Here is a 15438-nt window from a genome sequence, read left to right on the forward strand (position 1 = left end):
TAAAATATGGTAAGGATACAGGTAAGCTGTGTGGAGCCACCGAATATTATCATGTTTATGTTTATATGCAGATTAGCTACAGTTCGTCGAGGTTTTTGCCTGGTTTTTATATTGTTGCGAAGTGGCGCGTGCCATATCGACAGTATCTCGCAAATAATGAAAATTGACGTCATCCATTGTTCTTGATGTCATGATGAGTTTTATGACGTCATTCCTTTCTCATCCTCGGGAAGAAGATATTTTCGTATATAGAGGGTATTATATGAGTGCCCATGTCATACTATGTTTACGACACGAGTGCCTAAATGTTGGTATTTCCCGAGCGAGAGCGCGGGATATACCGATATTTAGGCACGAGTGTCGTAAACATAGTATGATATGGGCACAAATATAATATCCTGTTTATTACCGAAGTCGTCAAATTGAGGAAAATAACCCAAATCTACTTTCAAACAGGCTGTCTACCCGCCGTCGCCGCATATAGAACGCAACGTCACAGAAGAAACGTGACGTCATAGCATTGTTCATGACGTCACGTCACCATGACAAAGTGATTTTTTGCCCTCGGGCATCGTATGAAAAATATGAACCCCGATATGTTCACCCTCTCATTTGCATAGGGGTTTCCCCATGATACCACATCGGTAACGCCCGCCTCTGATCTGCGTACACTAGCCAATGAACGAAGTAAACGCTTTTAGTGCGCTCCTGCTCTACCGGAAGCGACTCTCTGTTATTAGGTCGAAATAGCGACGACCCTGTTATTATTATTCATGGTGCATTTAATGTCATCCTGAATGCAGAACATAGCACAATGCGTGTAACGGTACAGATTTGATTAGATTAACTTTTAACCGGTGCATTTTAACGCGATTGGAAACGTGACGAGTGAGTCCACAGATTTATTGATAGGTCAACATCACAAGCAGCCGAAATCACATTTGCAGGTACTTGGATACTCGATAGGAAGACAACTAACGGGATCGGTTGGAATTGTATGTATATTTTGCACATCAGTCTTATATTAACTCCAGCGTTGTTTTGTTTTGTTTTCCTTGATTAGAATTTAAGATGTATCCGTGAATGACATCGTAAATGAATGATGAACAACTGTAGTTTAGATTCCATAAACACAAATAAATGTGTCTAATTGGTGACACAGTCTTTATTTGAAACCTCTGTATAAACAATCAGTCAGTAAATTGAAACTTGTTGAAGTCACTTTTAAATTCTGATTTATGCAATGACATTTTTGCATTTTGTTAACTTGTAGTTTCCATGGAGACTGAGATAAAGCAAGAAGATGTGGGAGAGGACATACTTTTTCGGTCCAGGGAGACGTCCAATACATCCAATAATACACAGGTAACACCTTTGGTACAGACCTCCGTAAAGATCCTGTTCTTCAATAACCCATGTTTGTCGTAAGAGGCTACAGACGGATCGGTGGTCAGATCCATGTTCTTCCCAGTGCGCCAGATGGATGCATGCTGTTGATCACTGTATTGTCTGGTCCAGACTCAATTATTTACAGACCGCCGCCATATAGCTGGAATATTGCTGAGTGCGGCGTAAAACTAAACTCACTCACTCACTCACTGACTTGGTGGACACATTTCACATGCTCATGCTGTTGATCACTGGATTGTCTGGTCCAGACATGATTATTTACAGACTGCAGCTAGTATAAGGCTGGAATATTGCTGAGTACGGCGTTAAACAACAAACCATCAACACCAAACCAAGCATATTGATAATACAGTGCAATGCTAGTGTATCTCTAATGCCAATACAATCGTATACATTGAGGGATAAGGGATTATCAAGTCTTGTTTATAAAATCTCTTATATAATTTGCAGCATATGTTGTTTTGACGTCCAAATGAGAAAAGAAATGTTTCTTGTTGCCATGGTTATTATGTGATTATTTGCGTGAGTGTTGGTGACTGTGTGTTACAATCAAAAGCGACCTGTGCTGGTTGGGAGGAGGGATCAAATAGTTCACGTGGTTAACTTTGATGATTGCGTGTTGCTCACAATACCAGTCCCTGAGTTGACTATCTCAGACTCAATTATTTACAGGCTGTTGTCATGTACCTGGACTATTGATGGTGTAATCAACATAGAAACAAACTTTGTGTGCTAACTGTGAAATTATTGATAAAGGCTTCAGGCAGAGCCTGTTGGTCTAATGTTTAAGGTATCCTGATGACTAGAGAATTTCAGGCGTTTTATAGGGTGCTCTTGTACATGGTGCACAATGTCTTACGTTTTTCTGATATATTTTTAAGGATGGTATAATCACTGTTTATGTCTTTAGAGAAGGGTTTGGTGGAGTAGCCTAGTGGTTACAGCGTTCGCTCGTCACGCCGAAGACCCGGGTACAATTCCCCACATGGGTACAATGTGTGAAGCCCATTTCTGGTGTCCCCCGCCGTGATATTGCTGGAATATTCCTAAAAGCAGCGTAAAACCACTGTCACTCACTCACTCACTCTTTAGAGAAGGGATGGGGGGATACAAACCTAAGTTATATTTGTATGTTCAAATAATAATTGAACTCATTGCTAAAAGCCCACTGATATGGTTCACTGCTCAGGCTATCGATGTTTAGTCCAGCTGTCTTAGAGATTTATTGTTGCTGACAGCTAACTAATCCATTCAATCAATGTTGCTGTTTTAGAGGACAAGGAAATACTCTCGCAAGAAGCCTGCAGAGGTAGATGACTTCATTGTTGTAAAGACCGAAGACGAGGATGTACAGATCAGCAGTGAAGTTAAACCAGAATCTGAAGAAGAATCTGGTGATGATGCCCAGGTGAGCTCCAGTGATCCAGGGCCTCATCCACAAAGCTATCTTTGTATGAAGATGATCGTTACTCCCATGCTTTAGTGAGTGAGTGAGTTTAGTTTTACGCCACACTCAGCAATATTTCAGCTATATGACGTCAGTCTGTAAAAAAGTCAAGTCTGGACCAGACAATCCAGTGATCAGCATGAGCATTGATCTACGCTATTAGGATACGTTGATATGTCTCAACCAAGTCAGCAAGCCTGACCACCGGATCCCGTTAATCACCGCTTACGACAGGCATGGGTTACTGAAGATCAATTCTAACCGGGATATTCATGGGTCCCATGCGTTTAACGTTGCCTTGCAGTTGTTGTTCAGTCACTCACTCACTCACTCGTGTCCAGTCTGTATGACTGATTAACGAGCAGAGTACTTTGAAGCTGGGTACTTAAAATACTTAAAGGTCACATGCAACCAAAAAATCAAACATAATTAAAACACTATTATCACTTATTCGTGACATATAATATACATTGCTGGCTATGAAAAAACATATAAACAAAATTATAAGCGTATAATCGCAAATCAAAAGTGCAATATTGTGTACTTGGGTTTACTTCCCAAGAAACGAAGCAGCCCGGGATACCGAACCCAGTCAGAGCGGGTGGGTGTGCACTCAAGTGTAACGTCTGGTTCATTTGCCCTCGTGTGCCCTCACGGCTTATTGTGTGTGTATATGTAGAGATGTTGGGTTTTGTAAATACATGCTCATTTTTTGTGTATAACATTTTGCAATCAACAGACATCATAACATGTCATGTGTTCAACTATCACACCTGCCTGTCTGTGTAATTACATAATGTGACAGAGACCGAACTCGGGCCATAAATCAATGCAGTTTGTTTATGGTGTATAGATTGATTGGTGTTAAGTTCAAATTGCATGTGGTCAGTGATAGCAGATGTGTATTGAATATTGTCATTAGCAGACAGGCAGGCAGACACACAGATGTCAATAAAACAAGACATTGAGTTTTGTCTGTGACAACGACATATCTATTTCACAGTTAGAAATTCTGTCAACGCTAAATGATGACGTTGCTTTTAAGTATCGAACTGAGAAAGTGACTCGGTAAGAAGAACGTGTGGTGAAATTATATAAACAGTTAATTTACTGTCATAACATATAAAAAGCTCGCGCCTGTGAGATAACATTAGAAAACTAGCTCACACCAAAGCCTTCACCGAGTATTCAACGGACAACCCGCTTCCAAGTTGCGCGAACCTATTTCACTGCGCACGTGCTATGAGCGCAGCCCAGCTGTTGAAACCCGTTTTCCCCAGAAAAGTCTGGGGAAAATTAGTGAAACGTTTGAACTCCGATTTCGCGCGTTTTTTTTCATCGCGTTATTCTTCAACTTTATAAGTTGAATTTGCATTTTTGACGATTTGTTTCGGTAAGTCCATACCGAAAGGTATCATAATCTGCAAAGTTGTGTTTTACGTTGCATGTGACCTTTAAAAGCTAGAACTACACTGGAGGTCATAGGGGAGATACAAATACGATCAGCCCAAGAACAAATCTGTCTGCTTCGGGCCTACAGGCCAATGTCTATTTTGAACACAGGTTGTAGTAGATAAGGACAATTTTTATGGATGAACATCTTCTTTATTCAGGTTATGCTACTATGGGTTTCTAGGGTTGTATCATAATCCTTTCAATAATAAGAGGACGACAATCTTCCTTCACACTTTGTATTGTTCTATTTCTTGTGCCGCGCATGTGCGCATGCGAGAGGGAGTGAGAGTGAGAGTGCGAGTGATTGACTGCAATAACAACAGAAAAAGTACAATAAACAATCGCAGCAATATACATTAAATAGCAGGAAATTAACATGAAATTACTTGTCTTGAAATTAGCTTAATATATATAAAATGACACTTCCTTAAATTGCGATATTTACCGTTTTTTAACCTCTATGTGTGTCATTCTTCATCAGTGAACATGCTTTCTAAGGCTACAAAAGGCTAGAGCTACTTCCCTTTGTTTTTGGAAAATACAAAAATACAAAACGAGATTTTTTTAATCTTAAGATATAACAGCTACATTTTGATACAGATTCTTGTATCGTCACCTGCTTGACAGCGATACAAGCATCTGTATCAAAACGTGGCATCACCTGAATAAAGAAGTTGTTCTAAAAATGCCACTCAAGGAAACGTTGTAGCTGTGGTACAGCACGTTCCATCAGTGAGTTTACAACTTTTGTACTGGATTGTTTCCTTCACAAATTATTCTGTCATGGAAATCATAGCATCCCTGATTTTGTTGTTGTATTATATCTGTTCTGTTAGGATATATATGAATGCTGCTTGCAATGTCATATTTTACTTGTTCACTCATGTTGGTTTGTTCTCAATCTACAATATTATGTACATGAATATTTATAATTATATAAAAGGAGAATGTCGTCAATAGGCCAGAGGTTGAAGCCTGATCTTCTAAAATGGCAGCAGAAACCTTATTCTTCACAGTCAAAAGGGCCTTCAGCAAATCCAAGACCTATCGCCTCAGACGTGGACATGATGGGAGCCTCGCACATTCCCAGGGAGAGGTTCTTCCACAACGGAAAGGAGCTGGACCTTGGAGATATGCTGGTCAGTAGGCATGTAATAAGTCAAATGCTTACTTGTTATCATGGATAGATTATCTACCTTTATGGAAATCTCTGCCGTCTGAACTAAGAAACACAAAATACAAAGCCCTTTTGAAGTCTCTCAACCCACCTCTTCTGCTCAGCATTCCTCTAGACTTTTAGGATTGTGTGTATATATTTGCATGGATTTGTTTTTCTCTTTGCCAGAGCACCAGTGAGCATCTGTTTATTGATACTAGGCGTTATAGAAATCAGTTATTATTATCATTGTTATTAGAATGGAGGTTCAAAATAATGCTGCATCATTACAAGAGACATTAAAATATTGTACTTGTTGTTCATCCGAATGGTGCTCAGCATTAAAGGAATATAACAGGGGTTGATTGGCTCGGAGTCGGTATACATTGTGTGAGTCATATACGCAGGGGTGGAAATAACTTTAAAACTGATAGTGTACTCCGGTACAGTGGCACATGTAAAGTCACTTGCCCTGATAATTTTCCCACTATACCCTCCGTTTTCTTGCTGATTTTTTAAATAAACAACATTATTAACATTGGAAATTCAACTGGCCACCGGTACAGTGTGATAAACAAATTTGCTTGCCCGACAGAAAAAAACACTGGACTCGGACGTCGGGCAATGGGTTATTTCCACCCCTGTATACGGCATTGAAAAATAATATTGTCAATACAAGAAATTAACTTTCTACAACCAACCCTACTGTTGATTGGATGGCATCAAAACTGGTTTTTACTGCTGTCCCTTCACTCTCCAGATTCATGGTAGTAAGCTGGATGATTGAATATTGGTGCAGTATAATTGACAGTTTGGTATGAAGACTTTTTGTGATTCTGGTATGAGAGCTGCAGTAGGAACAGCCCTCATTCCTTGTTCATCAGTATTTTGTGAATTAAAGTTGAAACAAAAGAGTGAATCTAGATGAAAGCAGGTGAAATGGCTGTTTCTATTCATTTGGTTATTGCATGCTTGTTTTCTAGCAAGTAGTTTTGTAAAAATCTCCCGATAATGTCTGTACAGGTAATTTTTACTGCATATATATTCATGGAAACGAATAAGGGAACACATGAAAGTACAAGTGTTCATTTAATTATTTCCAGAATTTCATCAACAGTGCAATACATACCTTGTGAAGAAACCTGGAAAAGAATAAAGGAACACTTGTACTTTCATGTGATCCCTTAGTTGTGTTTATGAGTATATTTTCTTGCTATAATTTTGGAAAAAAGGTGAGGAAGTTTTGGATCAAATTACTATGTTCTCATTTCAGACAACAATGGCAGGTGCATCTGTACCGAATAGTCAACAGGGAAGTACAGATAGCTCAGAGGAGGAAGATAAACAAGTGGAGGAAGACACTGAGGAGGAGGGAGAGGAGGAGATGGAAGATGAGGAGGTGGAGGAAGACACTGAAGATGATGAAGATAAAGAGTCTAGCAGAAAGGAGAAGAATGTCAGGACACCTGCAAAGGAACAGAAGGTAAAGCATTCAAGGAAATGGTTTTGATTGATAGATGGAACGGAAGCATGATTGGAAGCTATGTTAGTATCATCTGCATCTAAAATACTCTTGGAAAGAGCAAACCATAAGTTCTGTGGCCTTTGTTTCAACTCTTTCTAAAGACATTTAAGGAAGTATGGTCAGTTAGGACATGTTTTCTTTGAACCACAAGGATGACATTAAGGTAGTATTGTCATATATTGTACAGTTATGTACAGTTTTGTAAGCTGTTCATTTTTTTAATCTGATGCCAAGTTCTAAAGGTGAAAGCCAATATCCATGTCATATGTGAATTTGAAGCCCATTTCTGGTGTCCCCACCATGATCTTGCTGGAATATTTCTAAAAGCGGCGTAAATAAAACCATCCTCGCTCTCTCTCTCTTTAGTTTAGTAAGTATTACTGTTATTACGCCGCTGTTAGCAATATTCCAGTAAAACTCTGAGGAATGTAATTTGAGAAGTGTGCATTGGGAAAAATATTCAGTGGATTATATTGTTGGTTTTCAACAGCACATTTTTCATGAGTATATTTAAGCAAGCAGCTCAAAAATATTTCGGTAATGGTGATTTATTTTGTCAATTATACTCAAATGTGCAGCTGATACAGAGCTGGTGAGTACAGTCATTTAACAGCCCTTTATTATTATTTTGCAGCCTTCTTCGAGCTTAAATCCCCAAACACAGGAAGAAAATATTGTTGAACTCTCTAGGAAGTATCTGACAGATTCCCAAAAGGAGATTGTAGAGAGATTGGTAGAGAGTAATATAAACATCTTGAAAACAATAACCACGTCTTTGGAGCAAAGGGAAGAGAAGATGTCCTTATGGCGTACTATAGCCAAAGAAGTGAACTGTGAAGCCAGCCGAAAGGAGATAAATCCAGAAGAACTCAGGACACTCTGGAGTAAACATTTGTTTCTGAAGCATGTGTATTCCAGGAAAAGTATGACCAATGAGTCTGATAGTAGAGGAAATGTTGGCACCACTCAGGTCTTCAAGACATTGATTGCCAAAAGAGGAGCACCACAGAAGGACAAGAAGAGCCAGGTAGACATTTTGGTTAATATTATTCCTGAGGCATGCTCAGACACAGAGGGTAGTGGGGTAGCCTAGTGGTTGAAGCATTGGCTTGTCATGCCGAAGACCCAGGTTTGATTCCCCTTACAGTACAGTGTGTGAAGCCCATTTCTGGTGCCCCCGCCATATATTGCTGAAATATTGCTAAAAGCGGCGTAAAACCATTACCAGAGTGTCTTCATGTGAAACAGGGGTGATGAGGTAGCCTAGTGGTGAAAGTGCTTGCTCTTCATGCCACCAGTTTGATACCCCAGTGTTTGACATACAGAATTCGAACACAAATCCTCAGATCGAGGCACCTAATTGCCAGCGCACAAAGTCTGAGTCTATCAGATATTGCCGACTTAGTGCTGTCTATTTGGTACCTTAATCTCGCATGGGACTCTACCGCAATAGTACTAGAGTATCTAATGCATCTACCTAAAGGCCAACAAAGCAAATGTGTAATGTTATATCCGTAAAAGACATAAATGTTTGCCACCATTGTGTCAGTTCCATCAGAGCTGATCATAGGATTGTATGTTGTGATGTACTGCGGGGTTAACCAATTAGTCTGACTGTTTACTCTCTATGTTGTGTGTATGGTCAGTGCTCTTTGACCTTGTCCTCTGGTAGTCGTGGTGATGGTGACCCCTAAAGAGATGAACATATAATCAAGTGACATTAAACCCAACTAACTCATTTGTCTTGTAGGATCCCTGTATTCAGAACGCCGAGAAAGGCCCAGCCAGCAAGTCATGCGACCTGTCTGAGGAAGAGGAACGGGTGTATGATGAACAGATTGCAAAGTTTTGGAATGTATTCACAGCCTGTGATCAACAGCGAATCATGAAACTGAAGGAAGTGTGGTCTGAGATCACTCTGAAGGTCAATGAGGTCAACAAGGGACGTGGGAGAACAGTTCGTGAACTTCAGAGAAGACTGACGTCGTCGCTCATCAAGCAGAAGAAATCTCAGTCAGTTGGTAAGTAATCTACCACTTCGAATGACGGCGGCAGTGGCGTAGCCTAGTGGTTAAAGTGTTCGCTTGTCACGCCGAAGACCCGGGTTTGCCCCTGTCCTGATGTTGCTGGATTATTACTAAAAGTGGAGTAAAACCAAACTCACTCACTCACTGAAAGGACAGATTATGACTGAATGAATGAATGATAATTGATTTGTATAGCGCCTGGTTTCCAGATTGGACATGACTGCTCAACGGCGCTTGTTGAAGTGAGCGAAAAAAGATATGTCTTCAGATGAGTTAGAAAAGAGTCTTTTGTTTGACAGTTCCTGATTTCCAGTGGTAGAGCATTCCACAGTTTTGGAGCTGCAAAGCATAGACCCACTTCGCCCATCTTTGTTTTAGTTTTAGGAACATGAAGTAGTTTATCATCGGCTGATCTTAAAGCTCTTGTGGGTTGGTAGTGATGTAACATGTCCTTAATATAGGTTGGGGAGTTTTCATCATTTAGTGCTGAATATGTGATAGAAAGAGTCTTGAAGGTGATGCGGTGCTCTATGGGTAGCCAGTGGAGTGATTTCAGGACAGGGCCCAAAAAACGTGTTGGACACAGACACAGATGTGAGTTGCAGTGTTGTTTGTTACCCCTACAATCAGCGACGTTTCAGCTGCAGGACAGGGGGTCTGTAATAACTGTGTCGGGATCAGACTTCCTGTAATTAGCGTCATTAACTTAGGTCAACACATTTGGGAAAGAATGACATCAATCTGCCAAGTCAGCAAGCATGACCGTCTGATCCCATTAGTAGCCTCTTACGACAAGCATGGGTTGCTGAATCTCAGTTCTCTCACAGATCTTCACAGTGTTTGTGTTGTAAGACTAACAAATGTGTAATGGGTATCCCGAAGTATAATGTGGCTGATAGTGAGACTGTTACCCAATTTGGGGCAAAAGTCAGATTAATCTCTTGTGACATATGTTCTATTGGTGATTTTATCTGTGAAGTACAGATTCTAATACTGTTTGGGGTTGAGTCCATTCAGGGATATGGGAAATGTGAAAACTGAAATTATATTGGTACAGCACTTATGACTTTTATGTTTCAGGTCAACAGGTGCTTGTTGGTAATAACAGTAGAGAGGTGAGATGCCTGTTTACAATCAGACCCAGATGAATGAAATACACATGTGTGATTCTGTGTTGTTGGTCTAGAAAACCTAGTGCTAATACTATTACTTGTCTGTGATAGAAACGGATATGCGATAGTCACAAGAGATTACTTCAAGAGCCTGGACTATATGCTGGACATGTCCATATCACCTGCTCACAGCGTCAGCGTCCAAGAAGGAGCATGCAGCAATTCTGTATATAAATATTATTATAAATTATGCTTAAAAATTATATGAAGGGAGAGGTGGGGTGTAATTGTTTTGTACAGACTAACAGGAGGGGTGACTTGTTTTGATCATATTTTAGGGGTCATTCACATTGTACATGCTTCTCCATAAAAATCATCATCTCATTCACCCGTTCTCATGGTGGGGTGGGGTGGGTTGGGTTGAAACGACACATACATACACCATAGATTATGAACGGTCTCTCTTAGACAGTTGCTTCTATTCTAAAAACTTATATCAATGACTTCTTTGTACTTATACCTACAAGTGTGCCCTATTTTCTCATGGTGGGTTTATTTGGCTGGGAGGAAGTCATTTTAGATCATCTGACCTTTGACACATACATGCGTGTAGGAAAGAGACTAAAAAAGATTATCATTGGTACAAGTGTGATCTATTACATGTACAATTGTTTTAAAAAGTGTATATAGAGAGGAATTTCCCATGAGAGAAAGCGTCCGCCTGATTATAGGGTTGGAGGCATTTGCTCCTGCAACCAGTAATGAGCTTCAAAGGTTATTTTGTCTTAGTAAAACCATTTAGTTGTAGGTTGGAGGCATTTTTCTGCAAAAAGATGTTTGTTGCAAGTGCTAAATATAGCTTTAAAAAAGACGTAAACATCACAAGTTTGACCAGTCAAGCTGATGGTAGGATATTGTTCATTTCCTTCTGATTGGTTGGCCAGAGTACCATGTTGCCAATTGCTGAATGAAGAGTAAAATCGCATTGGCTGCTCAAAACGTGTGTTTCTTTTGTTTCATTAAGTTCAAGCTTTATTCATTTTATTTCATGAACTCATCCACTAGCTACACTTCCTCCAAATACACACTCCATCAAACTGAAATAACCGGTACATTCACATTTAACTCCTATATGTTCACTGTGACTCACTTATCCCTGTGTCAATTTCCCCAGACCCCCAAGACTGCTGATACTCCGGAGCCTCCAGGAGATGTTCCCATAAAGATTGAGATTGACAATGCAGAGTCGGAACAGAGTGAGATCCTCCATGTTGTCCGGAACAGAGATGAGGAGACAGAGACGTTACCCACTATGGAGACAGTGTCAGTACATCATCTACCAGATCATGGTACAGGCGTTGTAGGTAAGCTGACAGTTTGATGTTAAAGAAATAGAGCAGCAGACTGAAAGCTGTGCCTGTCTGAAAAGTGTACTTGGGATTGGGTTGTTATTAGTGGTGTTCTGATTAATTGAAATAATCGAAGATTGGTCGCAGTGACTAATTGACCAAGCAATCGATCATGTTTTCTCATAATCAAACACAAACAATTTTGGAACTACTGGTTTAGTCTTTGAAAAACTTGAAGACGGAACATGTCTTAGAAGTTGTCAGGGCCTGAAAACGTGTATAATTCTTAGAATACTGACTTCACTAACTGAAACGTCATGACTGAATATTTTTGAAAACTCCAGGGCCTCGTTCCTCAAAGCGATCGTAGCGCTAAGACTATCGTAACTCCCATATTTTAACAAAGACTTACGACAGTCATAGTGCTAAGATGACCGTAACTCCCATACTTTAACATAGACTTACGACAGTCACGTAGTGCTAAGACTATCGTAACTCCCATACTTTAACATAGACTTACAACTGTCGTAGTGCTAAGATGATCGTAACTCCCATACTTCAACATAGACTTACAATTGTAGTGCTAAGTGCTAAGACTTACTATCGTGCTAAACTCCCATAACTTTAACATAGACTTACAACTGTCGTAGTGCTAAGATGATCGTAAATCCCATACTTTAACACAGACTTACAACTGTCGAGTGGGGCTAAGATGATCGTGCAACTCCCATACTTTTTTAACATAGAGTGCTAAGACTATCGTAACTCCCATACTTTAACATAGACTTACGACAGTCGTAGTGCTATGATTGCTTTGAGGAACGGACCTAAGAAGTTTATGTTCATGATATCTTAGTCATCACTTTAAAGTAGCAAGTTGCATCATGTTATACTTATCTGCAATTACAACCTGAATTGGAAAATCTTTAAAAAATGACACAAACCAATTTTTTCGGTGATTGATCTGTTATAATGAACCAATCATCAATTATGAGATTTTAACCAATTCCCAACACTAGTTGTTATACTGGTTAATTACAGGTATGAATTATTGGACCCTGACAAGTACATGAATGAGTGAGTAAGGTTTTATGCCACTAAAAGCAATATTCCATCACTATGATGATTGGGGACACCAGAAATGGACTTCACACTTTTTTACCCTTGTGGGGAATCGAACCCGGGTCTTTGCCATCAGTATCCTGATGAAATATGGTAATCATTGATAGGGCTGTAACTAGAATGCACTATGTGGCGAATATGAAGCGTATCCGCGAATATTGGGTAACGAATGCAAATAATTATTCATGAATACAATATTGAAGTTAAGTGATTGATGCACAATATTGAATGCCCATGTTGACAGTGTTAATTTGTCACAGTAATAACCAGTGATCTCATGACTCTCAAATTTGGTATCTAATAGTTATAGCTGACAGTAACATGTGCGGCCTTGGAAAACTAACATGACTTAGCGGTACTACAAGGCTAGTACATATTTCATTCTTGCATATCTCATTTTGAAAAAGGACTTAAGGGTTCAAGTAAAACGGACACCTTTAAAAAATTGTAAATATTCATGAATATTCAGTTCTGGTGGCCACGAATAACAAATTGAATTCATGAAGGGCTACGGTTCAATTCACTGAATATGCGAGTGAATCGTTACAGTATTAGTAATCAATAAATCACTGGTTTGGCATCAAACAAACCTGTAAACCATGAAGGCAAGGTGATGTAAACTTGATTTTTTGGTATAAACATGATGAAAGTCCAATTATTAATCTTGTGCCGTTAAGTCATAGTGATGTCACACTATTGCTGCCAGAAACTGACCAGCTATGCTTAACATGATTTTGTGTTGGTAAACACAACTACAATGTATGTATCAAACATGACATGTTTAAAGTCGGAGAAAACATTTGACTTATGGAAGTATGTTTTCATGGTTTTGTAATGGTGGAGAAATATTATGTGTAGGAACAAACTCTGATTCTTCTGGGGAGGAGGCTGTCACCGTGAAGGAGGAACCCCTTGATGGCTCTGTCAGTCAGCCTGTCACCTCTCATCTCTACACAGATGACATGGTAAATACACTATCATACTCTCAGTGATACCAGTGGATAATAACAATTTGTATGTGACAGTTTCAGATGAAAGGCCACAGCTCCTGTGTACGGGAGTGTCCACTGAAACATGTTTTGTCATTGCTCCGATGTCCTCTCATATACGTCACCCAGAGATGCCACCCTTTACGCTTTGGGCGTAAGTCGCTTGAGATGCTTTGGGGCGTAAGTCACCCAGAGATATTACGCTTTGGGCGAGTTTGACCATTAAATTATGCCATTACACTTAATCTGCGAAAATTATGCTTTTCTACTAATTTTACGAAAATCAATAAAGTGGAAAAAATTTCACAGGGAAGTGTTTAGTAACGCACCGGTATAGGGTTTCAGATATGGTCTTACTCTTAGCATCGCGCTCATTCCAATTAACTTGTAAGGAATTAAAGTATTTTGTGTCACATGACCAACAGTTTTCGATGTATGGAGCTTCATAATGATTGGTCACGTGTATTTCTGTCTACAATATTTTCTATTGATGTGAATAAACCTTCTTACAAGTAATTTTTATAAAGTTATCACCTTTCACTAAGTACGTTTTTAAAGTATTACACTTTTAGCATTCGTAACTACTCGCCTCTTTCCGTGACCTACAAGAAGACTCGTACCCCTATCGTACGCCATTATTGCCAAGAATCGTGGCAAACCAATCAAATCTCTGTCTCGCCTAGTAAAACGCATTTCGAAACATGAAAATGGCGGGTCCGCTAAACTTTGAAACTTCGCTAAACTATGCAAAGCACAATTCAAACATAAACTTTGAGCTAAAGGATCCGCAACTTTCAACACTGAAACATATTGACAAAGGGAATGACTGTATGTTTGGAAATTCAGAGTTCTGTTTGTTTGGATATAGGATATTCAGCAGCCATTATGGAAATTCATGGAGTCAATTTGGAGTATCTTTCCTTGGTAGAACATTTTCATCTTCATGCTGTTTTGCTTAGACAGGGCCCAGTCGTGAGACATGGCCACGAGAGAGGGTGCGAGGCGCCATCTGGCTTGCCAGAATGACATGAGCAGTTACTGAATGCACTTTTTAGTTCCAAACACTTTTTGACACAGTATTACCTTTTGACCTCCAGTATTACACTTAGGCCCAAAATAGGGTTGTCCCCACCTCTACACTGTCACTCCAGGGATAGGCCTGGCCGCTTTCAAATGCCTCCAAAGTCTTTATCAGATAATGCCCGTATAATCTCCCCCAATCCATTTAAGTCTTACTACACTGTCATTTGACTCACAACAGGCTGAGGAGGTAAAAATTGAATAAGAAAGTATATGTTAAAGCAATTCCCCCTCTATCCCAAGTTTCCATGATGAATCAAATCAAATATGCAAACATACTAATAAGACATAGTGACTCAACAAACTGATGGGACCAAGGTAGACATGATAACGTTTCTTCTGTGAGACAGGGTGAGCGGTAGCCAGCCTATGTTTGAAAGCAGCGGCGACGGAACACTACCAGCTATACATAAATACCACGACACTCTTTCCAATCCTAAAATTGATTACTCAAACTCATCATCCACTTCACAAAGGGATCAAGGTAAAGGCATGGAAATGACTGTCAGGGATATGGCTTACATAGAAGAACAAGTGAAAATACACAAGACTCTGTTTCTGGACTCCAGCAAAGAAGCCCGAGTGAGCCATGCTAAGACTGGTGTTCTGAAGGCGATGACCAGCACACTGAACACGAAACACAACACCAGCTACACCTGTGAACATGTGACTGCTGTGGCCACAGACTTCATGAACAAACTGTCACTTATCCACAAGCGATTGCATTCAGCAGACAGAGAGGGATCTACTAAGAGAATCAGGGTTG

General features: G+C 39.8%; 1 protein-coding gene across 3 annotated transcripts; it reads left to right on the forward strand.

Annotated features, from left to right (window-relative positions):
• Positions 1 to 754: 754 nt before the first annotated feature.
• On the forward strand, positions 755 to 15208 carry LOC124279036 (uncharacterized protein DDB_G0286299-like). Of its 3 annotated transcripts, none has more exons than XM_046714834.1 (11): positions 755 to 995; positions 1274 to 1365; positions 2684 to 2818; positions 5329 to 5451; positions 6742 to 6951; positions 7628 to 8020; positions 8744 to 9014; positions 10101 to 10135; positions 11298 to 11496; positions 13462 to 13568; positions 15149 to 15208. In XM_046714834.1, the coding sequence occupies exons 2-11, from the start codon at positions 1279 to 1281 to the stop codon at positions 15158 to 15160; spliced, it is 1572 nt and encodes a 523-aa protein (XP_046570790.1). In that variant the 5' UTR covers positions 755 to 995; positions 1274 to 1278; the 3' UTR covers positions 15161 to 15208. The 3 variants fall into 3 exon arrangements, with proteins under 3 accessions (XP_046570790.1, XP_046570799.1, XP_046570806.1); XM_046714843.1 differs by having other exon boundaries at positions 11307 to 11496; XM_046714850.1 differs by lacking the exons at positions 11298 to 11496; positions 13462 to 13568; positions 15149 to 15208 and adding an exon at positions 10244 to 10395.
• Positions 15209 to 15438: the final 230 nt, after the last annotated feature.

The sequence above is a fragment of the Haliotis rubra genome, unplaced genomic scaffold, assembly GCF_003918875.1.
Source record: "Haliotis rubra isolate DU_JTF1 unplaced genomic scaffold, ASM391887v1 Scf1066, whole genome shotgun sequence".
In the NCBI taxonomy this organism is placed as follows: Eukaryota; Metazoa; Mollusca; class Gastropoda; order Lepetellida; family Haliotidae; genus Haliotis; species Haliotis rubra.